General features: G+C 48.7%; 1 protein-coding gene across 1 annotated transcript in view; it reads right to left on the reverse strand.

Moving 5' to 3' along the window:
- LOC134984079 (oocyte zinc finger protein XlCOF22-like) overlaps positions 1-19,104 on the reverse strand; it is a 46,409-nt gene extending 27,305 nt beyond the window's left edge. Inside the window, exons 1-3 of the mRNA XM_063949715.1 lie at positions 19,024-19,104; positions 18,803-18,904; positions 12,686-13,171 (exon numbers count right to left, since the gene is read on the reverse strand). Of these exons, the coding sequence (XP_063805785.1) occupies positions 12,686-13,171; positions 18,803-18,904; positions 19,024-19,057 (622 nt within the window). The 5' untranslated portion in view covers positions 19,058-19,104. The remainder of the gene's footprint in view (positions 1-12,685; positions 13,172-18,802; positions 18,905-19,023) is intronic.
- Between the last annotated feature and the right edge of the window lie 6,627 nt (positions 19,105-25,731).

Below are 25,731 nucleotides of genomic sequence, written 5' to 3' on the forward strand. Positions count from 1 at the left end.
CATGGTGTCACCAGGGCGTCCACCGCTACTGCCTGAGGGTTCCTTGACCTGGCACAATACCTCCGAAGCTTCTTGTTGAGGCGTGACGCCATCATGTCTATTTGAGGAAGTCCCCAAAGACTTGTTATCTCTGCAAAAACTTCTTGATGAAGTCCCCACTCTCCTGGATGGAGATCGTGTCTGCTGAGGAAGTCTGCTTCCCAGTTGTCCACTCCCGGAATGAATACTGCTGACAGAGCGCTTACGTGATTTTCCGCCCAGCGTAGAATCCTGGTGGCATCCGCCATTGCCACTCTGCTCTTTGTCCCGCCTTGGCGATTTACATGAGCCACGGCTGTGACTTTGTCTGATTGAATCAGAACCGGTAGGTTGCGAAGAAGATTCTCCGCTTGTCGTGGTTGTATATGGCCCTTAATTCCAGTATGTTGATGTTTAGACAAGTCTCCTGGCTTGACCATAGTCCTTGAAAATTCCTTCCTTGTGTGACTGCTCCCCATCCTCAGAGGCTCGCGTCCGTGGTCACCAGAACCCAGTCTTGAATGCCGAACCTGCAACCCTCTAGAAGGTGAGCACTCTGCAGCCACCACAGGAGAGACACCCTGGCCCTGGTGGACAGGCTTATTTTCTGATGAATTTGAAGATGGGACCCGGACCACTTGCCCAGAAGGTCCCACTGAAAAGTCCTCGCATGAAACCTGCCGAAGGGGATGGCCTCGTAGGTCGCCACCATTTTCCCCAGTACTCGAGTGCATTGATGGACTGACACTCTCTTCGGTTTTAACAGGTCTCTGACCATGTTCTGGAGTTCCTGGGTTTTTTCCATCGGGAGAAATACCCTCTTTTGTTCTGTGTCCAGAATCATTCCTAAGAAAGACAACCGAGTCGTTGGAACCAACTGCGACTTTGGTAGATTTAGAATCCAGCCATGCTGCTGCAGCGCTCTCAGGGAGAGCGACACGCTTTTCTGCAACTTTTCCTTTGATCTCGCTTTTATCAGTAGATCATCCAAGTACAGGATAATAGTGACACCTTGCCTCCGCAGGAGCACCATCATTTCCGCCATTACCTTGGTGAAAACCCCAAACGGCAATGTCTGAAACTTGTAATGACAGTCCTGTCCACCGAATCTCAGGTATGCCTGATGAGGAGGATATATGGGGACATGAAGGTATGCATCCTTTATGTCTAGTGACACCATAAAATACCCCCCTTTCAGGCTGGAGATAACTGCCCGGAGCGATTCCATCTTGAACTTGAACTTTTTCAAGTACAGGTTTAGGGATTTTAAATTTAGAATGGGTCTGACCGAGCCATCCGGTTTCGGGACCACAAATAGGGTTGAATAGTACCCTTTCCCCTGTTGTATTAGGGGAACCTTGATAATCACTTACTGTTGACACAGCTTTTGAATTGCAGCTAAAACTATCTCCCTCGCTGGGGGAGAAGCTGGTAAAGCCAATTTGAAAAATCGGCGAGGAGGCACGTCTTCGAATTCCAGCTTGTAGCCTTGGGATACAATTTCCATCGCCCAAGGATCCACGTCCGACTGAACCCAGACGTGGCTGAAGAGTCGAAGACATGACCCCACCGGCGCGGACTCCCTCAGTGGAGCCCCAGCGTCATGCGGTGGATTTAGTAAAAGCCGGTGAGGACTTCTGCTCCGGGCATTCTTTTCCCCCTACCTTTACCTCTGGCGAGGAAGGAAGAGCCCTGATCTCTTCTGGACTTATGCGACGAAAGGACTGCATCTGATACTGTGGTGTTTTCTTTTGCTGTGGGAGAACATAAGGCAAAAAAATAGATTTACTCGCAGTAGCTGTGGAAACCAGGCCCGCGAGACCTTCCCCAAATAAAACCTCACCCTTGTAAGGCAAAACTTCCATATGCCTCTTTGAGTCGGCATCACCTGTCCATTGGCGGGACCACAGTGCTCGCCTAGCAGAAATCGCCATGGCGTTGGCTCCCGAACCTAGCAGCCCAACGTCTCTCTGAGCGTCTCTCATATATAAGACTGCGTCTTTAATGTGACCTAAGGTCAATAAAATGGTATCCCTATCTAGGGTATCAATGTCAGCTGACAAGGTATCTGTCCAAGCTGCTACTGCGCTACAAACCCAAGCTGATGCTATTGCCGGTCTGAGTAAAGCACCCGTATGTGTATAAATAGATTTTAAGGTAGTCTCCTGTCTGCGATCAGCAGGATCCTTGAGGGCTGCCGTGTCAGGAGACGGTAGCGACACCTTCTTGGACAAGCGCGTTAAAGCCTTGTCCACCCTGGGCGAGGATTCCCAATGTACCCTGTCCTGTGCAGGGAAAGGATACGCCATAAGAATCCTCTTGGGAATCTGCAGTTTCTTGTCTGGAGTTTCCCAAGCTTTTTCTAATAACTCGTTCAGTTCATGAGATGGGGGAAAGGTTACCACAGGTTTCTTTTCTTTAAACATGTGCACCTTCGTGTCAGGGACAGAGGGGTCATCTGTGATATGCAAAACATCTTTTATTGCAATAATCATATAATGAATACTTTTGGGCACCCTTGGGTGTAACCTCGCATCATTGTAGTCGACACTGGAGTCAGAATCCGTGTCGGTATCAGTGTCTGCTATTTGGGATAGGGGACGTTTTTGAGACCCTGAAGGGCCCTGTGACACGATCAAAGCCATGGATTGACTCCCTGTTTTTTCCCTGGACTCTGCTTTGTCCAATCTCTTATGTAATAAAGTCACATTTGCATTTAAAACATTCCACACATCCAACCAATCAGGTGTCGGCGTTGCCGACGGAGACACCACAATCATCTGCTCCACCTCCTCCTTAGATGATCCTTCCGCTTCAGACATGCCGACATACACGTACCGACACCCCCACACACTCAGGAATATATCTATATGGAGACTGATCCCCCAATAAGGCCCTTTGGAGAGACAGAGAGAGAATATGCCAGCACACACCCAGCGCCACCGGACACTGGAATAAAATCCCAGTTAGTATTCAGCGCTTTTATATATATCTACAAATACACTCACTGCACCAATTAAATGTGCCCCCCCCCCCCTCCCTCTTTTTTGCCCTCTGTAACCTTGTTCAGTAGGGCAGAGTCTGGGGAGCCATCTTCTCTGCAGTGTGCTGTGGAGAAAATGGCGCTGGTTAGTGCTGGAGGACCAAGCCCCGCCCCCTCGCCGGCGGGCTTCGGTCCTGCTCAAATTATTTATACTGGTGGGGGTTTATTAATATTCTGCCTCCGCAGTATCTATTCTTTATGCCAGTGTCCCCAGAGGTTTTTATTGCTGCCCAGGGCACCCCCCCGGCGCCCTGCACACTTACAGTGCCCACTGTGTGTGTTTGTGTGGGACAATGGCGCTGTGCGTTACCTCAGTGAAGATCTGAAGTCTTCTGCAGCCTTTGAAGTATTATTTTTTTCTTAATACTCACCCAGCTTCTATCTTCCGGCTCTGTGAGGTGGACGGCAGCGCGGCTCCGGGACGAACGGCGAGGGTGAGACCTGCGTTCCGACCCTCTGGAGCTAATGGTGTCCAGTAGCCTAAGAAGGAGAGCCTATCATTTAAGTAGGTCTGCTTCTCTCCCCTCAGTCCCACGATGCAGGGAGCCTGTTGCCAGCAGTGCTCCCTGAAAATAGAAAACCTAACAAAAAGTCTATTTCAGAGAAACTCAGGAGAGCTCCCGTGTAATGCACCCAGTTTCCCCTGGGCACAGAATCTAACTGAGGTCTTGAGGAGGGGCATAGAGGGAGGAGCCAGTGCACACCCATTCTAAAGTCTTTAGAGTGCCCATGTCTCCTGCGGAGCCCGTCTATACCCCATGGTCCTTACGGAGTCCCCAGCATCCTCTAGGACGTAAAAGAAAAGGAGACTTACATGACAGCATTTCTAAATCTGACACTCTTCTAGGTGATGTCATAGTCAGTAGAAAGAGTACTTTAGCCGTCAACCATTTAAGATCCACTTTATTAAGTGGTTCACACGGAGCCCCTTGAAGGGCTTTGAGGACCAGACTTAAATCCCAAGGTACTGCAGGAGAAAAAAAAAAGATGGTTGAATGCGCAGCATTCCCTGGAAAAAAAGTACGCACATCCTGCAAAGTGGCAATTTTTTTTTGGAACCAGTCAGTCAATGCTGATAATTGAACTCTCAAGGAAGCCACCTTCAAACCCTTATCCATTCCTGCCTGAAGGAAATCCAAGACTCTGGATACTCTGAAAGATTTTGGATCTATACTTCTTTCGCTTCACCAATGAATATAGGCTTGCCATATTCGGTGATAAATGCGAGCAGAGGAAGGTTTCCTTGCTCTGAGCTTAGTTTGAATTACTTCAGGATAGAGGTTTCAACAGCAATGCCGTCAAAGACAGCCGATCCAGATGCCTGTGATAACAAGGACCCTGCATCTGTAGATCTGGACGTTGAGGGAGCAGAATTGGAACATCCAACGACATCCTCTGCAGATCTATGTACCAATGCCTTCTGGGTCAAGCAGGAAGCCATCAGAATCATGGCGCCCCTTGCTTGCTTTATTTTCTTCACCACCGTGGGTAGCAGGGAGATTGGAGGAAACAGATATGCCAGATGAATGTCCCATTTCACTGACAGTGGGTCCACAAGGATCGCTCTGGGATCCTTTGTTCTTGACCCGTATGCTGGTACTTTGCTGTTCAGATGGGATGCCATGAGATCTATCTCTGGCAACCCCCACTTACCTACTAGAGTCTGAAAGCCTCCCGGATGTAGAGCTCATTCGATTGCTTGAATGGTGTGTCGACTGAGAAAGTCCACTTCCCAGTTTAGGACTCCTGGAACGCACACTACGGACAATGCTGGAAGATGGAGTTCTGCCCACCTTAGTATGTGACTCACCTCCTTCATTGCTTTTTGGCTGCGAGTTCCTCCCTGATGGTTGAGGTACGCTACTACAGTTGCATTGTCTGAACAGATCTGGACTGGTTTTCCTTGCAGAATGTCCTTTGCCTGAATCAGTGCCATGTATATGGTCCGGAGGTCCAACAGGTTTATTGGCAGGCGACTTTCTTCTGTGGTCCATTGTCCCTGGAACCATAATTTTCCGGACACTGCTCCCCAGCCCTGAAAACAGGATCTCCCAATCTGATATCCAAAAGGGTTTCCCTTTGTTTAGATGGGTTGTTTGTAGCCACCAGGCTAATGACTTTCTTACCTTGTGAATCAGCTGCTGCAGAGGTCTTGAGTGGAATTGTGCATATTCCACCATGTCGAAGGTTGACACCATCAAATCCATCACTCAGACTGCTGCGTGAATTGATATTGTCTGACTGTGTATTAATTCCCGAGTCATTAACTGCACCTTGGATATCTTTTCCTGAGGTAAAAATAAGATTTTGAACCTACCGGTAAATCTTTTTCTCCTAGTCCGTAGAGGATGCTGGGGACTCTGTAAGGACCATGAGGGATAGACAGGCTCCGCAGGAGACATGGGCACTTTAAGAAAGACTTTAGATTTGGGTGTGCACTGGCTCCTCCCTCTATGCCCCTCCTCCAGCCTCAGTTAGAGAAACTGTGCCCAGAGGAGACGGACAGTACGAGGAAAGGATTTTGGTTAATCCAAGGGCAAGATTCATACCAGCCCACACCATCCACACCGTATAACTTGTGATATACTAACCAGTTAACAGTATGAAAAAACGACATAGCATCAGTCCAGGACCGATGAAACTATAACATAACCCTTATTTAAGCAATAACTATATACAAGTCTTGCAGAAGTAGTCCACACTTGGGAAGGGCACCCAGCATCCTCTATGGACTACGAGAAAAAGATTTACCGGTAGGTTTAAAATCTTATTTTCTCTTACGTCCTAGAGGATGCTGGGGACTCCGTAAGGACCATGGGGATTATACCAAAGCTCCCAAACGGGCGGGAGAGTGCGGATGACTCTGCAGCACCGATTAAGCAAACAGGAGGTCCTCCACGGCCAGGGTATCCAACTTAGAGAACCTTGCAAAGGAGTTAGAACCCGACCAAGTAGCTGCTCGGCACAGCTGTAGCGCCGAGACCCCTCGGGCAGCCGCCCAAGTAGAGCCCACTTTCCTAGTGGAATGGGCCTTGACCGATTTAGGTAACAGCAATCCCGCCATAGAATGCGCCTGCTGAATCGTGTTACTGATCCAGCGAGCAATAGTCTGCTTTGAAGCAGGGCCACCAATTTTGTTGGTTGCATACATGACAAACAGTGCTTCTGTTTTTCTGACTGTAGCCGTTCTGGCCACGTAAATTTTCAAAGCCCTGACCACATCAAGGGACTCGGGATCCTCCAAGTCATGCGTAGCCACAAGCACCACAATAGGTTGGTTAATATGAAAGGATGAAACCACTTTTGGCAGGAATTGAGGACGGGTCTGCAATTCCGCTCTATCCATATGTAAAACCAGATAGGGGCTTTTATGTGATAAAGTCGCTAATTCCGACACTCGCCTAGCCGAAGCCAAGGCTAAAAACATGACCACCTTCCAAGTGAGATATTTCAACTCCACCATTTTAAGTGGTTCAAACCAGTGTGACTTAATGAAACTTAACACCTCGTTAAGGTCCCAAGGCGCCACCGGAGGTACAAAAGGAGGCTGAATATGCAGTACTCCCTTCACAAAGGTCTGTACTTCAGGAAAAGAGAGGCCAATCCCTTTTGAAAGAAAATGGATAAGGCCGAAATCTGGACCTTAATAGATCTTATTTTAGGGCCAAATTCACTCAAGTTTGCAGAAAGCGAAGGAAGCGGCCCAGATGGAATTCTTCCGTAGGAACATTCCTGGCCACACACCAAGAAACATATTTCCGCCATATACGGTGATAACGTCCTTCCTAGCCTTTATTAGCGTAGGAATGACATCATCCGGAATACCCTTTTCCGCTAGGATCCGGCGTTCAACCGCCATGCTGTCCAACGCAGCCGCGGTTAGTCTTGGAATAGACAGGGCCCCTGTTGCAACAGGTCCTGTCTTAGAGGAAGAGGCCACGGATCTTCTGTGAACATTTCCTGCAGATCCGGATACCAGGTCCTTCATGGCCAATCTGGAACAATGAGGATTGTACTCACTCCTCTTTTTCTTACTATTCTCAACACCTTGGGTATGAGAGGAAGAGGAGAAAATACATAGACCGACTGGAACACCCACGGTGTCACTAGGGCGTCTACAGCTACTGCCTGAGGGTCTCTTGACCTGGTGCAATACCTCTTTAGCTTTTTGTTGAGGCGGGACGCCATCATGTCTATCTGTGGCCGTCCCCACTGACTTGCAATCTGTGCGAAGGCTTCCTAAAGACGTCACCTCTTGGATGCAGGTCGTGTTTGCTGAGGAAGTCTGCTTCTCAGTTGTCCACTCCCGGAATGAACTGCTGAAAATGCGCTTACATGATTTTCCGCCCAGCTGAGAATCCTGGTGGCTTCTGCCATTTCCACTCTGCTCTTTGTGCCGCCTTGGTGGTTTACATGAGCCACTGCGGTGATGTTGTCTGACTGGATCAGAACCGGTAGGTTGCGAAGCAATGTCTCCGCTTGCCGAATACAATTTTTTTGACTTGACCCAAAGACCTTGGAAGTTTCTTCCCTGTGTGACTGCTCCCCAACCTTGGAGGCTCGCGTCCGTGGCTACCAGAACCCAGTCCTGGTTGGCGAACCTGCGACCCTGCAGAAGGTGAGCACTCTGCAGCCACCATAGGAGAGACACCCTGACCTTAGGGGACAGGGTGACTAACTGATGCATCTTTAGATGTGATCATGACAACTTGTCCCGTAGATCCCATTGGAAGGTCCTCGTATGGAACCTGCCGATGGGAATGGCCCGTAAGATGCCACCATCTTTCCCAGGACCCGAGTGCAGTGATGAACTGACACCTGTTTTTTGCTTTAATAGGTTTTTTACCGGAGTCATTAGTTCCTGGGCCTTCTCTATCGGAAGATAAACCCCTTTCTGGTCCGTATCCTGAATCATACCCAAGAAGGGCAGACGAGTCATAGGAACCAACTGTGACTTCGGGATATTGAGAATACAGCAGTGTTGCTGTGACACCTTCAGCAAAAGTGACATGCTGTTTAACAACTGCTCTTTTGATCTCGCCCTTATTAGGGCGATAATTATGGAATAATTGTGACTCCTTGCTTGCGTAGGAGCACCATCATTTCCGCCAATTACCCTGAAATTGGTAATGACAATCCTGTACCGCAATTGTCAGGTACGCCTGATGGGGTGGATAAATGGGAACATGAAGGTATGCAGCCTTTATGTCTAGATACACCATAAAATCCCCCCTCCAGGCTGGCGATGATCGATCTGAGCGATTCCACCTTGAATTTGAACCTTTTCAAGTATAGGTTCACAGATTTTAATTTTAAAATAGGTCTGACCGAACCGTCCGGTTTTGGGACTACAGCCAAGGTTGAGTAATATCTCCTTCCTTGTTGAAGGAGGGGAACCTTGAGCACCACCTGTTGGAGATACAATGTGTGAATTGTATTTAATATTATCTCCCTTTCTGGGGGAGAAGCCGGTAGGGACGATAAGGAAAACCGGCGAGGAAGCACCTCTTCGAATTCCAGCTTGTAACCCTGAGAAACAATTTCTAATGCCAAGGGATCCACCTGTGAGTGAACTCATATGTGGCTGAAGAGTCGAAGACGCACTCCCACTGGGGCGGACTCCCTTAGCGGAGCCCCAGCGTCATGCGGTAGATTTAGTAGAGGCCGGGGAGGACTTCTGTTCCTGGGAACTAGCTGTGCCCTTACCTCTGGTAAGAAAGGACGCTCCTCGTAGTTTCTTGTTTTTATGCGTCCGAAAGGACTGCATTTGATAATGTCGTGCTTTCTTAGGCTGTGAGGGAATATAAGGCAAAAGATCAGATTTACCAGCTATAGCTGTGGAGACCAGGTCCGAGAGCCCTTCTCCACACAATTCCTCACCCTTGTAAGGTAAAGCCTCCATATGCCTCTTTTAGTCAGCATCACCTGTCCATTGCATGTTCCACAGGACACGTCTAGTAGAAATCTACATAGCGTTGACTGTAGAACCCAGTAGACCAATGTCTTTTTGGGCCTGTCTTATATATAAGACAGTATCTTTTATATATCCTAGGGTCAATAACAAGGTATCCTTAGCTAGGGTTTCAATCTCCGCTGATAAGGTATCTGTCCACGCTGCTACAGCGCTATAAACCCATGCCGACACAATCGCCGGTCTGAGTAGTGTACCAGAATGTGTGTAAATGGACTTCAAAGTACTTTTCTGCATGAAATCTGCAGGATCCCTGAGGGTAGCTGTATCTTGGTATGTCAGCATCTTGGTATGTCAGCGCTACCTTTCTTGGTAAACGTGTCAACGCCTTGTCCACCCTAGAGGAGGATTCCCATCGTATCCTGGCCCTAGCAGGGAAAGGATACGCCATGAGAATTCTCTTGGGAAACTGCAGTTTCTTGTCTGGAGATTCCCGCTCTTTTTCACACAATTCATTTGGTTCATGAGAGGGGGGAAATGTTATCTCAGCTTTCTTCCCCTTAAACATGTGTACCCTTGTTTCAGGGACAGATGAGTCATCATATATATGCAAATCATCTTTTATTACAATAATCATATATTGAATACTTTTCTGTCATTTTGGCTGTAACTTTGCATTATCATAGTCGACACTGGAATCAAACTCCATGTCGGTATCAGTGTCTATTATTTTGGATAGTGAGCATTGAGAGACTCTGAAGGTCTCTGCGACATAGGGACAGACATGGGTAGATTTCCTGTCTGTTCTCTAATCTTTTGTGCAATAAATTTACCTCAGCACTTAATTCCACATATCCAGTCAGGTGTCGGCGTTGTCGACAGAGACACCACACACACACACACACATTTGCTCCATATCCTCCTTAGGAGAGCCTTTTACCTCAGACATGTCGACACACATGTACCGACACACCACACACACAGGGGATGCCCTTTTTGAAGACAGTTCCCCCACAAGGCCCTTTGGAGAGACAGAGAGAGAGAGTATGCCAGCACACACCCAGCGCTATATGACCCAGGAAAAAACACACAATGTGTTTACCCAGTAGCGCTGTAATACTATTATTTGCTGCCAATTATGTGCCCCCCCCCTCTCTCTGAAACCCCCTTTCACCGTGGATAAGCAGAGGAGAGTCCGGGGAGCTTCCTCTCAGCTGTGCTGTGGAGAAAATGGCGCTGGTGAGTGCTGAGGGAGAAGCCCCGCCCACTCGGCGGCGGGCTTCTGTCCCGCTTAAATATAATAAAAACTGTCGGGGGCTCTTTATATATACAGTGCCTAGCTGTATATATATCTCTTTTGCCAGAAATGAGGTTTATATTGCTGCCCCGGGTGCCCCCCCCCCCCCCCGCGCCCTTACAGTGACTGCTCTGTGTGAGGTGTATGGGAGCAATGGTGCACAGCTGCACTGCTGTGCGTTACCTCAGTGAAGATCATGAAGTCTTCTGCCGCCTGTGAAGTCTTCTTTTCTTCTCATACTCACCCGGCTTCTGTCTTCCGGCTCTGTGAGGAGGACGGCGGCGCGGCTCTGGGACGAACTCCATGGTGAGACCTGTGTTCAGACTCCCTCTGGAGCTAATGGTGTCCAGTAGCCTAAGAAGCAGAGCCTTGAAACTCACAGAAGTAGGTCTGCTTCTCTCCCCTCAGTCCCTCGATGCAGGGAGTCTGTTGCCAGCAGAGCTCCCTGAAAATAAAAAACCTAACAAATATACTTTCTGACAGGAAACTCAGGAGAGCTCTCTGTAATGCACCCAGCTCCTCTGGGCACAGTATCAAACTGAGGTCTGGAGGAGGGGCAGAGAGGGAGGAGCCAGTGCACACCAAATCTAAAGTCTTTCTTAAAGTGCCCATGTCTCCTGCGGAGCCTGTCAATCCCCATGGTCCTCACGGAGTACCCAGCATCCTCTAGGACGTAAGAGAAAAGTAGATAGAAATTTAGTGCTGTAAAACCCGTACTCCAGTAGAGTGGGATACAGGGAGACTCACCCCACTTCCAGGATCGATCAATACGTTCACGAACGCTGAGTGGATCCAGACGCTACTAGTGTACACTACCGCTCCGGTAACTTTTTAGTGGACACAGACGCTCAGTAATCGTTAGTGCATGCAGACGCACCCGTCTGCGACCCGATCTCCTAGCGGAAAACTTAGTGTATACAGACGCAGCGGCCTATGCTTGTGACAGAGTCCCCTCGTGGTAGCGTCAGACGGAAGTGAGGCAATCAGTTTATGGCGGGAGACACACGGAAACTGGTCCAGAACTGGGGGAGGGGCGACCAGGAGAGAGTCTGACTCCCCACTGCTGACATCAACCCTAGGGATCGCAGCCTCAAACTAATCCTAGTGCCTTATGATCCCTAAGGCCTAGTGCTGGAGCACCCGTGGTGGCGGCGTGCTAGCTACTGTTTGGTAGTCTCCCCCCAATACAATGCGGCTGTGTCCGAATTCCTCAACTACATGGAACCGATGCCTTACCTTCTCCCCGTGCTCCGGCCACAGCCTGGTAACGTATCCTGAACCTGCTAGTATATCCGACACAGACGCCCGTCGAGACAGCACTTGTACCGTGGGTAAGCGTTGTTGTGTCCCGTCAGATAGTTGTTGGAGCGACTCTTTCCAATATGCGTGTAAGACGCTGTTAGGAAAGATCACTCAAAAAACTATGTAGTAAGACTATAAAAATAAAATGAAAAAAAGCTTAGGGCTGCCAAACACAGCAGCCTGTGACCATGGTCCGGACTCCTTCCACACCAAACAAAAACTGATTTGACCGAGTCGGTGGGCGGGGATATGTGGATGTGGAACCAGCCGGAGAAAATAGTGAGTGTAAGACACATTTATGTATGTAGTAAGGCTACTGGGAGACCTTAGATTGAGCAATATTGGATCTGACCATTACATTCCCTAAAGTCATAACCTCAGAACTGCACAGAGCAAGAACTATTATTCACAAGTAATTAGGAATGTGTTCATCATGAACAAGTCCACAATTACCATCTGAAGGTTACACAATTATTTCAAGTCTACACAACTGATATTTGAGAAAAAAACCTTTAACAGAAAACACCCCTGAAGAAGTCACTATTGATGAAACGCGTTGGTTGACACGCAATTTGGATTTAGAGTGAATTGGAGTGGATAAGAACAAGCCCACCCATGCAAGGGTGACAACAAGTGCAAAACGCTTGTCTTATGATTATACAGATATGTACTTGTGATAAGCTTTTACTCTGTTTTACTTGAAGTTCTAGATTCAAATTTCATTTTGTTTCTGAATCTTATATGAATTGTATTTGGTGAGCTCAGGTCTACTGTATAGCAGAAAATATTTCATACCTGCATCATCTAACAAAATGCATATAAATTAGGCACTCCACAAAAAATAATAATAATTATATTATATACATACATACATATATACACATTTATATATAATCACTAATAATAAATTTCTGCTTGTTACTTTTAATAACATTATCGTGTTGTGTGTAATAACTCTCTACATGTGATATTTGTCATGGACAGCCTTGTGTTATAAACAACCAACTGAGAACAGGGCTGATGGCGGAGGAGGGTGTAGGATAAGAGATTGCTGTAGTGACTGAGCAATGAGAATATGTGACTTCTGTAGTAAGTGTTTATTACTCACCTGTGCTGATATCTGTAGGGATCTCCTCCTCCTTACACTGCTGATCACCCCTCACATACGTCTCTTCTTCTCCCTCTATATCTTCTGCCTTTATATCAGTCACATACGTCTCTTCTTCTCCCTCTATATCTTCTGCCTTTATATCAGTCACATACGTCTCTTCTTCTCCCTCTATATCTTCTGCCTTCATATCAGTCACATACGTCTCTTCTTCTCCCTCTATATCTTCTGCCTTCATATCAGTCACATACTTCTCTTCTTCTCCCTCTATATCTTCTGCCTTTATATCAGTCACATATGTCTCTTCTTCTCCCTCTATATCTTCTGCCTTTATATCAGTCACATACGTCTCTTCTTCTCCCTCTATATCTTCTGCCTTTATATCAGTCACATACGTCTCTTCTTCTCCCTCTATATCTTCTGCCTTTATATCCATCACATACGTCTCTTCTTCTTCCTCTATATCTTCTGCCTTAATATCAGACAGACGTTCTACCTAAATAACCAGAAAAAAAAAAGGATTTATGGTAAGAACTTACCGTTGTTAAATCTCTTTCTGCGCGGTACACTGGGCTCCACAAGGATAAATTCGGGTGTAGAGTAGGATCTTGATCCGGGGCACCAACAGGCTCAAAGCTTTTGACTGTTCCCAAGATGCACTGCGCTGCCTCCTCTATAACCCCGCCTCCGTGCACAGGAGCTCAGTTTTGTTAACCAGCCCAATGTAGTAGCAGGTATCAGAGACGACAATCGCTCGTAGCCAAGTACACCGCAAACTCACCACAGGAAAGGGTGTCAGCGTCTATGCCAATACCAACCCAAAGAAGCGAAGTGTGTCAGGGTGGGCGCCTTGTGGAGCCCACCTCGCAGAAACAGATTTAACAACGGTAAGTTCTTACCAAAAATCTTGTTTTCTGCTGCGGGGTACACTGGGCTCCACAAGGATTAACATCGGGGATGTCCTAAAGCAGTTCCTTATGGGAGGGGAAGCACTGTAGCGGGCACAACAACCCGGTGTCCAAAGGAAGCATCCTGGGAAGCAGCGGTATCGAAGGCATAGAACCTTATAAACGTGTTCCAGCGGACCACATTGCCGCCTTGCACAACTGTTCAAGGGTTGCACCATGGTGGGCCGCCCAAGAAGGTCCAACCGACCGAGTAGAATGGGCTTTAATGGTAGCAGGAACCGGACGACCAGCCTGTACATAACCATGTACAATCACCATTCTAATCCACCTGGCCAAAGTCTGCTTGGAAGCAGGCCTGCCACGTTTGTGAAAACCAAACAACACAAAAAGAGAATCAGATTTCCTAAAAGAGGCAGTTCTCTTCACATAGATACGGAGAGCCCGTACCACATCCAAAGACCGCTCTTTGGAAGACAACTCAGGAGAATTAAAAGCCGGAACCACAATCTCCTGGTTAAGGTGGAAGGAAGACACCACCATAGGCAAATAACCCGGCCGCATTCTAAGAACCGCCCGGTCACGGTGAAAAATGAAATAGGGAGACTTACAGGATAAGGCACCCAAGTCCAATACCCTTCTATCTGAAACAATCGCCAGCAAGAAGAGGACCTTAAGGGACAGCCACTTAAGGTCAGCAGAGGCAGGAGGCTCAAACGGAGACTCTTGCAAGGCCTCCAAAACCACCGACAAGTCCCAAGGGGCCACAGGTGGCAGATATGGAGGCTGAATCCGCAGCACACCCTGAGTGAATGTATGGACATCAGGTAGGGTAGCTATCTTTCTCTGACACCAAACCAACAAAGCAGAGATGTGAACCTTGAGGGATGGCAGAGATGTGAACCTTGAGGGAGGCCAGACGCAGGCCTAAGTCCAGGCCCTGTTGTAGAAAGGCCAATAGTTTGGCCGTACTCAACTTGAAAACGTCATGATTATGAGACGCACACCATGTGAAATAAGCATTCCAGACTCTATGGTAGATCCGAGCAGAAGCCGGCTTACGGGCCTTCAACACAGTTTGAATGACCACCTCAGAGAAACCCTTGGCCCTCAGGATGGAAGCTTCAAGAGCCACGCCGTCAAAGCCAGAAGGGCCAAATCCTGGTAAACACAAAGGCCCTGAACGAGGAGGTCTGGTCATTGTGGAAGTAGAAGGGGATGATCCCACGAGAGACCCAGTAGATCGGAGAACCAGTGCCATCTGGCCACGCTAGAGCAACCAGAAGTAGGTTTCCGCCTTCTTGCTTGAATTCCGTAATACTCTGGGCAGGAGTGACACCGGAGGGAACACATACGGTATCTGAAAGCTCCATGGAATTGCCAGAACGTCCACTAACGCAGCTTGAGTATCCCTTGTCCTTGCTCCGAAGACTGGACCCTTGTGATTGTGTCGAGATGCCATCAGGTCCACATCTGGAAGGCCCCACTTGTCCACGAGGAGGTGAAACACTTCTGGATGGAGGCTCCACTCTCTGGCATCTACGTCCTGATGAATGAGAAAGTCCGCTTCCCAGTTTAGGACCCCCGGAATGAACACTGCTGATATGGCTGGCAGATGACGTTCCACCCACTGAAGAATCTGTGATACTTCCCTCAATGCCATGCGGCTTTGAGTGCCGCCCTGATTGCTGTACGCCACCATAGTGGCATTGTCCGATTCTACTTGAACAGGTCTGTTCTGTATGAGATGCTGGGCCATTGTCAACGCATTGAACACTGCCCGCAGTTCCAGAATATTTATCGGGAGTAGAGACTCCTCCTTGGTCCACCGACCCTGAAGAGAGTGCTGTTCCAACACTACTCCCCAACCTCTTAGACTGGCATCCGTCGTCAGCAGGACCCAGTTGGATATCCAGAAGGGACGGCCCCTGCACAACCGTTGGTCCTGGCGCCACCAGCATAGTGACAGGCGGACCCCCAGAGACAAGGAGATCATGTGAAACCTGATACGGTGAGGCAGGCCGTCCCACTTGGACAGAATCAAATTCTGCAGAGGGCGAGAATGGAATTGAGCATACTCCACCATGTCGAAAGCCGACACCATGAGACCTAGCACTTGCATTGCCGAATGAATCAACACTTGCGGACGAGATAGGAAGCATTGAATCCTGTCCTGAAGTTTCAGGACTTTCTCCTTAGACAGGAACAACTGCTGGTTGTGAGTGTCCAATAACGCTCCCAGGTGTACCATGCTCCGAGCAGGAACCAGGGAGGATTTCTTCCAGTTGATCAGCCACCCATGGGCTTTCATGCACTGGACCGTCAGATCGAGATGACACAAGAGAAGATCTGGGGAATTCGCCAGGATCAACAATTCATCCAGATACAGTAGGATCCTGACCCCTTGACGGCGGAGTGAAGCAGTCATGACCGCCATATCTTTGGTGAAAACTCGGAGAGCCGTTGTCAAACCAAAGGGTAACGCCTGAAATTGGTAACGTAGGTTGCACACCGCAAACCTCAGGTACTGCTGATGAGATACCGCAATAGGAATATGCAGGAAGGCATCCTGTATGTCCAGGGAGACCATAAAGCCCCCAGGCTCCAAGGCCAGAACAACAGAGCGCAGAGTTTCCATACGAAACTTGGGAGACCCGCACATGCTTGTTCAAGGACTTCAGATTGAGAATGGGCCGTGAGGAACGTCCGGTTTCGGGACTAGGAACAGCAATGAATAGTACCCGTTGCCTCTTTGATCTAGAGGCACCTGTACCACCACCCCGGTGGACAGGAGGGAGTGCACCACCAAATGCAAAGTGTTTGCTTTTGCCGAATCCAGAGGCACATCTGTCAAACAAAATCGATGAGGGGGGCGATTCTTGAAGGGTATGGCGTAACCTCGAGCGATGACTTCCCTTACCCAGTTATCCGAAGTGGTCTGCAACCATTCCTGGGCAAAACCTGGAAGTCGGCCCCCCACCTTGGGATCCCCCAGTGGGAGGCATGCCCCGTTATGTGGCAGGCTTGTCAGTTTTGGAAGCAGGCTGATGGGCGGCCCAGGCACGATTCGGTCTGGGCTTGGCAGGTCTGGAAGCACGAGCTTGCTTTGGGCACGCCTGACCTTTTGCTTTTCCTGGAGGACGAAAGGGCAGAGGGAAAGTACTTTTAGCCTTCTGTGCGGAAGGAGCCGTACTAGGTAGGCAAGCAGTTTTAGCAGTAGCCAGATCAGCCACAATCTTATTGAGGTCTTCTCCGGAGAGAATGTCTCCCTTGAAAGGAAGCACCTGCAGGGTTTTCTTGGAAACCACATCCACCGAACAGAATCTCAACCAAAGGATACGTCTGGCCAAGACAGACGTAATAGCAGCCTTGGTCTCGAGCACCCCGGCATCGGTGCCCGCCTCCTTAAGGTACAGAGAAGCCGTGGTAATATACGAGAGACATTGTGGAGCATGGAAAGCAGTTCCGCCTCAAGCTCCTGAGCCCACGCCTCAACAGCTTCAGCAGCCCAAGTTGCTGCAATGGTTGGCCTATGCACAGCCCCCATTAGGGTATAAATCGCTTTTAAACAACCCTCCACACGTCTATCCATCGGTTCCTTCAGGGAGGTGACGGTAGTTACTTGTAGAGCAGAGGAACAAACATTTCCTCCATTACGTCTGCGGTCTCACTACCACGCAGTGTGGGAGAAGCCCCAGCGTTGTTGCCACGTGTAGCAGACATAAGAGCGTGCACAATATTGGGCAACCTGGTACAAGGTGTAAACAGCAAAAAGGTTAGAAAAGCCGTCCCGTGTGCAAGATAGCTGCTAGTCAGTGTAACACTTCTAGAGGTATCCCTTTTAACCTCCACCAAGAATATAGATAGCAAACAAAAATTGAAGTATACACTTAACCAGCGCTTTTCCAATGTTCCATAGGATGGCTCATTCGCATTAACCCTTTCCGTTTAGGATATACAAGGTATGCAAAAAGAAAAAAATGGAAAGTATATAGTGTAACATCGTTTTAATATACACAAATAGACAGACAACAATTAAACTGGTTCTATGATGAACATAAAAGTGCAGTGCATGGCATAATATAGTTCCTTTTTAGGGAGGTGGCTTTCCCGTCAATAGTTAACAGCGGATAATTACCAGTATAATCTGAACTGTGGTGTAGACAGTTCAAATCACGCTCAGAACAAATAATCCCACGGTATCCCTCCTCAAGGATCGTCAGAGCTTTCGGCAGTTCTCCTGTGTGGCAAAGATCGGGTCGCCTCCTCCACCACCAACGCGTTTCTTCCCCTAACTGGGGTCTTTGTCAAGGTGTAAGTATGCCTCCTGTCTGGTCCTTCCTTCCTTTTAAATCAACAGTCACAAGGTGTAGCAGGAATATACCCAGCAAGAACACCCGGTGATGTGACTATGACAGCACAAACCGGGAGTTCAAGAGATATAAATCAATATGGTGACTATAAATCACAAGGAAAAATACACAGCAAGTATATCTTGTGATACAATCCTATATCATACAGAAAGAAATCTGAGACACTTAGTCCCTCAGGTATAGCAATATAGGAATAGCCCGCTGAGTGAAATACCCTAAACTAGATCACTGGATCGCGGTAAAGTGCGGCCAGAGAGACCCCTTACCTCCCCAGTACCTGCGGCCCCACGATCCGGGAGGACGGCGGCGAGTGTGTGACTGATGCTGTGAAAGAACCGGAGCCTCCGCTGCAGTGACCCGGCAACCAGGGCTCGGGAGTATACAGCGCCGCTGGAAGTGATGGAGCTGCAGTCGGGGACGTCTGTGAGATGTTGCCGGCTGCAGCCCTGTTACTCTGTCAGAAGAATCTTCAGTCTTTTCCTTTACAATAAACCCATCAATAGGCTGCCTAATGCAGCACCCCTGTTATATGCCTGCTTACTGCAAGACACCAACCTACTGACTGAGCTCCTGTGCACGGAGGCGGGGCTATAGAGGAGGTGGGGCTATAGAGGAGGTGGGGCTATAGAGTAGGCGGCACTGAGCATCTTGGGAACAGTCAAAAGCTTTGAGCCTGTTGGTGCCTTGGATCAAGATCCTACTCTACACCCGATGTTAATCCTTGTGGAGCCCAGTATACCCCGCAGCAGAAAATACAATGGCATTTACATAGTGATTAAACTGAGGTGAAACAGTATAATATCAGTGTATAAGTCACGCTGCTCTACTCTCACCCTAAACCCCACCTACCTGATCCTCCTGTGGGGTCCTGTGATTCTCCTCTGTACAATCCTGGGAATACAGAGGACGGGGACATCTCTCTGGGGTATCTCTGTTACTGGGCCCATCTGTAGGAGACACACAGTGACTGAGTACAGTGTATATATGCGATTATCAGGTGATGTGTGTATATAGGGGGCCCCCATACCTGCTCTCCCCTGTACAATACATGACAGTCTCCTCTTACCCAGTGATGTGAGGGGCCGGTGATTCTCCATCATCACGTCCTAGTACAGACCCCTGTGTTCCTCTATATACTCCTCCTCCTGCATGGAGACATAGACAGTGACATCCTGACACCTTATAGCAGAGCTGGCCAAACCAGTCCTCGAGATCTACCAACAGTACACATTTTCCAGACCACCTAGCTGGTGCACAGGTGTAGTCATTACTAATTAAGATGTGCTGCATTCATTCCTAACTGACAATTCTACAGATCTCCAGGAGGCCTGGAAACATGAACTGTTGGTAGATCTCGAGGACCGGTTTGGCCAGCCCTGCCTTATAGGAACCTGACACACACAGTGATACAGTCATCACCCAGACACATCCCCTGGTGTTACTGTATAATGCCCCATTCCCAGCAGTCACCTCTCCAGTCATCACCCAGACACGTCCCCTGGTGTTACTGTATAATGTCCCATTCCCAGCAGTCACCTCTCCAGTCATCACCCAGACACGTCCCCTGGTGTTACTGTATAATGCCCCATTCCCAGCAGTCACCTCTCCAGTCATCACCCAGACACATCCCCTGGTGTTACTGTATAATGCCCCATTCCCAGCAGTCACCCCTCCAGTCATCACCCAGACACATCCCCCGGTGTTACTGTATAATGTCTCATTCCCAGCAGTCCCCTCTCCAGTCATCACCCAGACACATCCCCTGGTGTTACTGTATAATGCCCAATTCCCAGCAGTCACCTCTCCAGTCATCACCCAGACACATCCCCCGGTGTTACTGTATAATGCCCCATTCCCAGCAGTCACCTCTCCAGTCATCACACAGACACGTCCCCTGGTGTTACTGTATAATGCCCCATTCCCAGCATTCACCTCTCCAGACATCACCCAGACATATCCCCTGGTGTTACTGTATAATGCCTTATTCCCAGCAGTCACCTCCCCAGTCATCACCCAGACACATCCCCTGGTGTTACTGTATAATGTCCCATTCCCAGCAGTCACCTCTCCAGTCATCACCCAGACACTTCCCCTGGTATTACTGTATAATGCCCCATTCCCAGCAGTCACCTCTACAGTCATCACCCAGACACATCCCCTGGTGTTACTGTATAATGCCCCATTCCCAGCAGTTACGTCTCCAGTCATCACCCAGACACATCCCCTAGTGTTACTGTATAATGTTACATTCCCAGCAGTCACCTCTCCAGTCATCACCCAGACACGTCCCCTGGTGTTACTGTATAATGCCCCATTCCCAGCAGTCACCTCTCCAGTCATCACCAGACACGTCCCCTAGTGTTACTGCATAATGTCCCAATCCCAGCAGTTACCTCTCCAGTTATCACCCAGACACCTCCCCTGGTGTTACTGTATAATGCCCCATTCCCAGCAGTCACCTCTCCAGTCATCACCCAGACACGTCCCCTGGTGTTACTGTATAATGTCCCATTCCCAGCAGTCACCTCTCCAGTCATCACCCGGACACGTCCCCTGGTGTTACTGTATAATGCCCCATTCCCAGCAGTCACCTCTCCAGTCATCACCAGACACGTCCCCTAGTGTTACTGTATAATGTCCCAATCCCAGCAGTTACCTCTCCAGTTATCACCCAGACACGTCACCTGGTGTTACTGTATAATGCCCCATTCCCAGCAGTCACCTCTCCAGTCATCACCCAGACACGTCCCCTGGTGTTACTGTATAATGTCCCATTCCCAGCAGTCACCTCTCCAGTCATTACCCAGACACATCCCCTGGTGTTACTGTATAATGTCCCATTCCCAGCAGTCACCTCTCCAGTCATCACCCAGACACGTCCCCTGGTGTTACTGTATAATGTCCCATTCACAGCAGTCACCTCTCCAGTCATCACCCAGACACATCCCCTGGTGTTACTGTATAATGCCCCATTCCCAGCAGTCACCTCTCCAGTCATCACCCAGACACGTCCCCTGGTGTTACTGTATAATGTCCCATTCCCAGCAGTCACCTCTCCAGTCATCACCCAGACACGTCCCCTGGTGTTACTGTATAATGTCCCATTCACAGCAGTCACCTCTCCAGTCATCACCCAGACACAGCCCCTGGTGTCACTGTATAATGCCCCATTCCCAGCAGTCACCTCTCCAGTCATCACCCAGACACGTCCCCTGGTGTTACTGTATAATGTCCCATTCCCAGCAGTCACCTCTCCAGTCATCACCCAGACACGTCCCCTGGTGTTACTGTATAATGTCCCATTCACAGCAGTCACCTCTCCAGTCATCACCCAGACACAGCCCCTGGTGTCACTGTATAATGCCCCATTCCCAGCAGTCACCTCTCCAGTCATCACCCAGACACATCCCCTGGTGTTACTGTATAATGCCCCATTCCCAGCAGTCACCTTTCCAGTCATCACCAGACACATCCCCCGGTGTTACTGTATAATGTCCCATTCCCAGCAGTCACCTTTCCAGTCATCACCAGACACATCCCCCGGTGTTACTGTATAATGTCCCATTCCCAGCAGTCACCTCTCCAGTCAGCAGCTGAATGATCTTGTTGGTGAGTTCCAGGATCTTCTGGTCACTGTGTCTCTCATGTATTAGTGAGTGAGGTGGAGGCACTGTGGTGGGGCTGTGGGTCCTGCTTAGTCCACCTGATACACGAGGATGGCTGCTGGGTGTCTCACACTCACCAGAGATCTTCTTCACTACTGTGTAACCCTGCGAAATGGGGGAGACATCAATATCGCTGCAAATACTCCCAGATCCCCTCACTTCCCCAGACACGTCCCTATATTATTACTAGAGATATGTGATGTCACTGTGATGCTCACAGATCCCCTCACCTCCCCAGTGATATCTCTGTATTATAACTATAGATATAAGTGATGTCATAGTGACACTCCCAAATCCCTTCACCTCCCCAGTCATGTACCTTACTATAACTATAGATATAAGTGATGTCACTGTGATGGTCCCAGATCCCATCACCTCCCCAGTCATATTCCTGTATTATTACTATAGATATAAGTAATGTAAATGTGACGCTCCCAGATCCCCTCACCTCCCCAGTCATGTCTCTGTATTATTACTATAGAGATAAGTGATGTCACTATGATGCTCCCAGATTCCCTCACCTCCCCAGTCATGTCCCTGTATTATTATAGATATAAGTGATGTCATAGTGACACTCCCAGATCCCCTCACCTCCCCAGTCATGTTCCTGTATTATTATTATAGATATGTTATGTCACTGTGACACTCCCAGGAGTCTGATATACATTTGCTTCATACTGCTCCAATTATCATCTGTTACACATGCCAGGGATATTACGGTCTCTGCTATAATACATCCTAGATTTTGAGCAATATTTTCAATCCCCACAGTATCCCTTATCCAAAATGCTTGGGACCAGATGTATTTTGGATATCGGATTATTCCGTATTTTGGAATAATTGCATACTATAATGAGATATCATGGTGATGGGACCCAAGTCTAAGCACAGAATGCATTTATGTTACATATACACCTTATACACACAGCCTGAAGGTCATTTTAGCCAATATTGTTTTATAACTTTGTGCATTGAACAAAGTTTGTGTACATTGAGCCATCAAAAAACAAAGGTTTCACTATCTCACTCTCACTCAAAAAAGTCTGTATTTCCGAATATTTGGATATGGGATACTCAACCTGTAGTAATAATAACAACGACACTAAAGGCTGCACCCCAGTATAAAAATAATAACAGATGTATTTAAAAGCAGGACACCACAGACCATTCCTCCTGTATTGTAGGAAATCACCACCACTCCCAATGTATAATAATAATACCAGGACACCACAAGATGCTGTCCCTGTATAATAATAACTGTACACAAAAACCTGCTCCCCCCGTATAACACTAAAAACAACAGCACATCCCATTCTGCTCTCCCTTTATATTAATAATAAAATCGCACAACAGGCTGCTCCACCAGAAAAAATATAATAGGACACTACAAGTCGCTCCCCATGTATAATAATAATAGGACACAACAGGCCGCTCCACCTGTATAATAATAAAAACAGGACACCACACGCCGCTCCCTCTGTATAATAATAATAATAATAATAATAATAATAACAACAATAACAATAACAGGACACCAAAGGCTGCTCCTCCTGTATAATAATAATAATAGGACACCACAAGCTGCTCCCACTGTATAGTAATAATAACAGGACACCACAGGTTGCTCCTCCTGTAAAATAATAATAATAATAACAACAACAGGACACCACATGCTGCTCCCCCTGTATAGTAATAATAACAGAACACAAATGGCTGCTCCACCTGTTTAATAATAATATCAGGACACCACAGGCTGCTCCCCCTGTATAGTAAGACGCCATTACCTGATCTCAACGCACACTGGGAGGCTGCAGCAGTCGATGAAAACTCACTTCCTGTATGTGGAACGCACAATCCGGAAGTAAGGTGGAACGCACAGGCAGGAAGTAGGGCATGATTGGCAAAAGCTGCTTCCTGGTTATTGGCCCCTCCCCTCCTTCACCCCGCCCGCAGCTCCGCCCCCAGTAATGACAAAAACCATAAAAGTCCTCAGTGCAGAAGGCCGGCGGCCATTTTCTGGTAGACCAGTCCGGCATCAACTGCAGCAGCAATAGGTTCCCTGGCCGTGTAATGACGTCAGGAGCGGCGGCCATTTTCCCCTGGTCTGAGCTCCGCCTTCCTTCTATCATTCCCACAAGGCAGCAGGAGCAGAGAGCAGCCATTGCTGTGTCTGGCAGCAGGTAATGATATTATTATTATTATTATTATTCTATAGGCTGAGCAGCTCTGGTGTCAGGTTCTGTACTACAGGGGGAGCAGCCTCTGGTGCTTTGTTATAGTGCAGCTGGAGCAGCCTCTGGTGCTGCATTATCCCTGTACAGGTGGCTGACACTCTAGTGTCCTATTACTGTAATACAGGTGGCGCAGACCCCGCCGTTACCATAAAACAGGTGGCGCAGACCCCGCCATTACCGTAATACAGGTGGAGCAGAGCCCGCCATTACCGTAATACAGTTGGAGCAGACCCCGCCATTACCGTAATAAAGGAGGTCGCAGATCCCGGCGTTACCGTAATACAGGTGGCGCAGACCCCGGCGTTACCGTAATACCGGTGGCGCAGACCCGGCCGTTACCGTAATACAGTTGTAGCAGACCCCGCCATTACCGTAATAAAGGAGGGCGCAGATCCAGCCGTTACCGTAATACAGGTAGCGCAGACCCCGGCGTTACCGTAATACCGGTGGCGCAGACCCGGCCGTTACCGTAATACAGGTGGCTCAGACCCCGGCGTTACAGTAATACAGGTGGCGCAGACCCCGGAGTTACCTTAATACAGGTGGCGCAGACCCCGCCGTTACCGTAATACAGGTGGTGGAGATCCCGCCGTTACCGTAATACTGTGGCGCAGACCCCGCCATTACCGTAATACAGGCGTTGCAGACCCCGCCGTTACCGTATTACAGGTGGCGCAGCCCCTGCCGTAACCGTAATATAGGTGGCGCCGACCCCGCCATTACCGTAATACAGTGGCGCAGACCCCGCCGTTACTGTAATACAGTGGCGCAGACCCCGCCGTTACCGTAATACAGGTGGCGCAGACCCCACCGTTACCATATTACAGTGGCGCAGACCCCGCCATTACCGTAATACAGTGGCGCAGACCCCGCCATTACCGTAATACAGTGGCGCAGACCCCACCGTTACCGTAATACAGGAGGTGCAGACCCCGCCGTTACCGTAATACAGGTGGCGCAGACCCCGCCGTTACCGTAGTACAGGTGGCGCAGACCCCGCCGTTACCGTAATACAGGAGGTGCAGACCCCGCCGTTACCGTAATACAGGTGGTGCAAACCCCGGCGTTACCGTAATACAAGTGGCGTAGACCCCGGAGTTACCGTAATACAGGTGGCGCAGACCACGCCGTAGCCGTAATACGGGTGCAGCAGACCCTGCGGTTACCGTAATACGGGTGACTCAGACCCCGCCGTTACCGTAATACAGGTGGCGCTGACCCCTCCGTTATTGTATTTCCATAAACGGAACATTACAGGTGTTGTGTCCTTTGGCATTGTACTATACAGAGTGAGCGGCCTGTGTTGTATTAATATTCAGAGGAGCAGCATATATTGTCATAATAATAATATATAGCATCCTGTGCTGTCATAGTATACAGGGGGAGCGGCCTGTATTGTCATAATATACAGGGGTAGCATCCTGTGCTGTCATAGTATACAGGAGGAGCGGCCTGTGTTGTCATCCTGTGCTGTCATAGTATACAGGGGGAGCGGCCTGTATTGTCATAATATACAGGGGTAGCATCCTGTGCTGTCATTGTATACAGGAGGAGCGGCCTGTGCTGTCATAGTATACAGGGGGAGCAACCTGTGGTGACTTGTTACTGTTATTATATAGGGTGAGGATCATGTATTGGCTTTCTATACAGAAGGAGTGGCCTGTGCTGTCATAGTATACAGGGGTAGCATCCTGTGCTGTCATAGTATACAGGAGGAGCGGCCTGTGTTGTCATAATATACAGTGGTTGCATCCTGTGCTGTCATAGAATACAGGGGGAGCGGCCTGTGCTGTCATAGTATACAGGGGGAGCGGCCTGTATTGTCATAATATGCAGGGGTATCATTCTGTGCCGTCATTGAATACAGGGGGAGCG

This window comes from Pseudophryne corroboree (genome assembly GCF_028390025.1).
Source record: "Pseudophryne corroboree isolate aPseCor3 chromosome 3 unlocalized genomic scaffold, aPseCor3.hap2 SUPER_3_unloc_34, whole genome shotgun sequence".
Lineage (NCBI taxonomy): Eukaryota > Metazoa > Chordata > Amphibia > Anura > Myobatrachidae > Pseudophryne > Pseudophryne corroboree.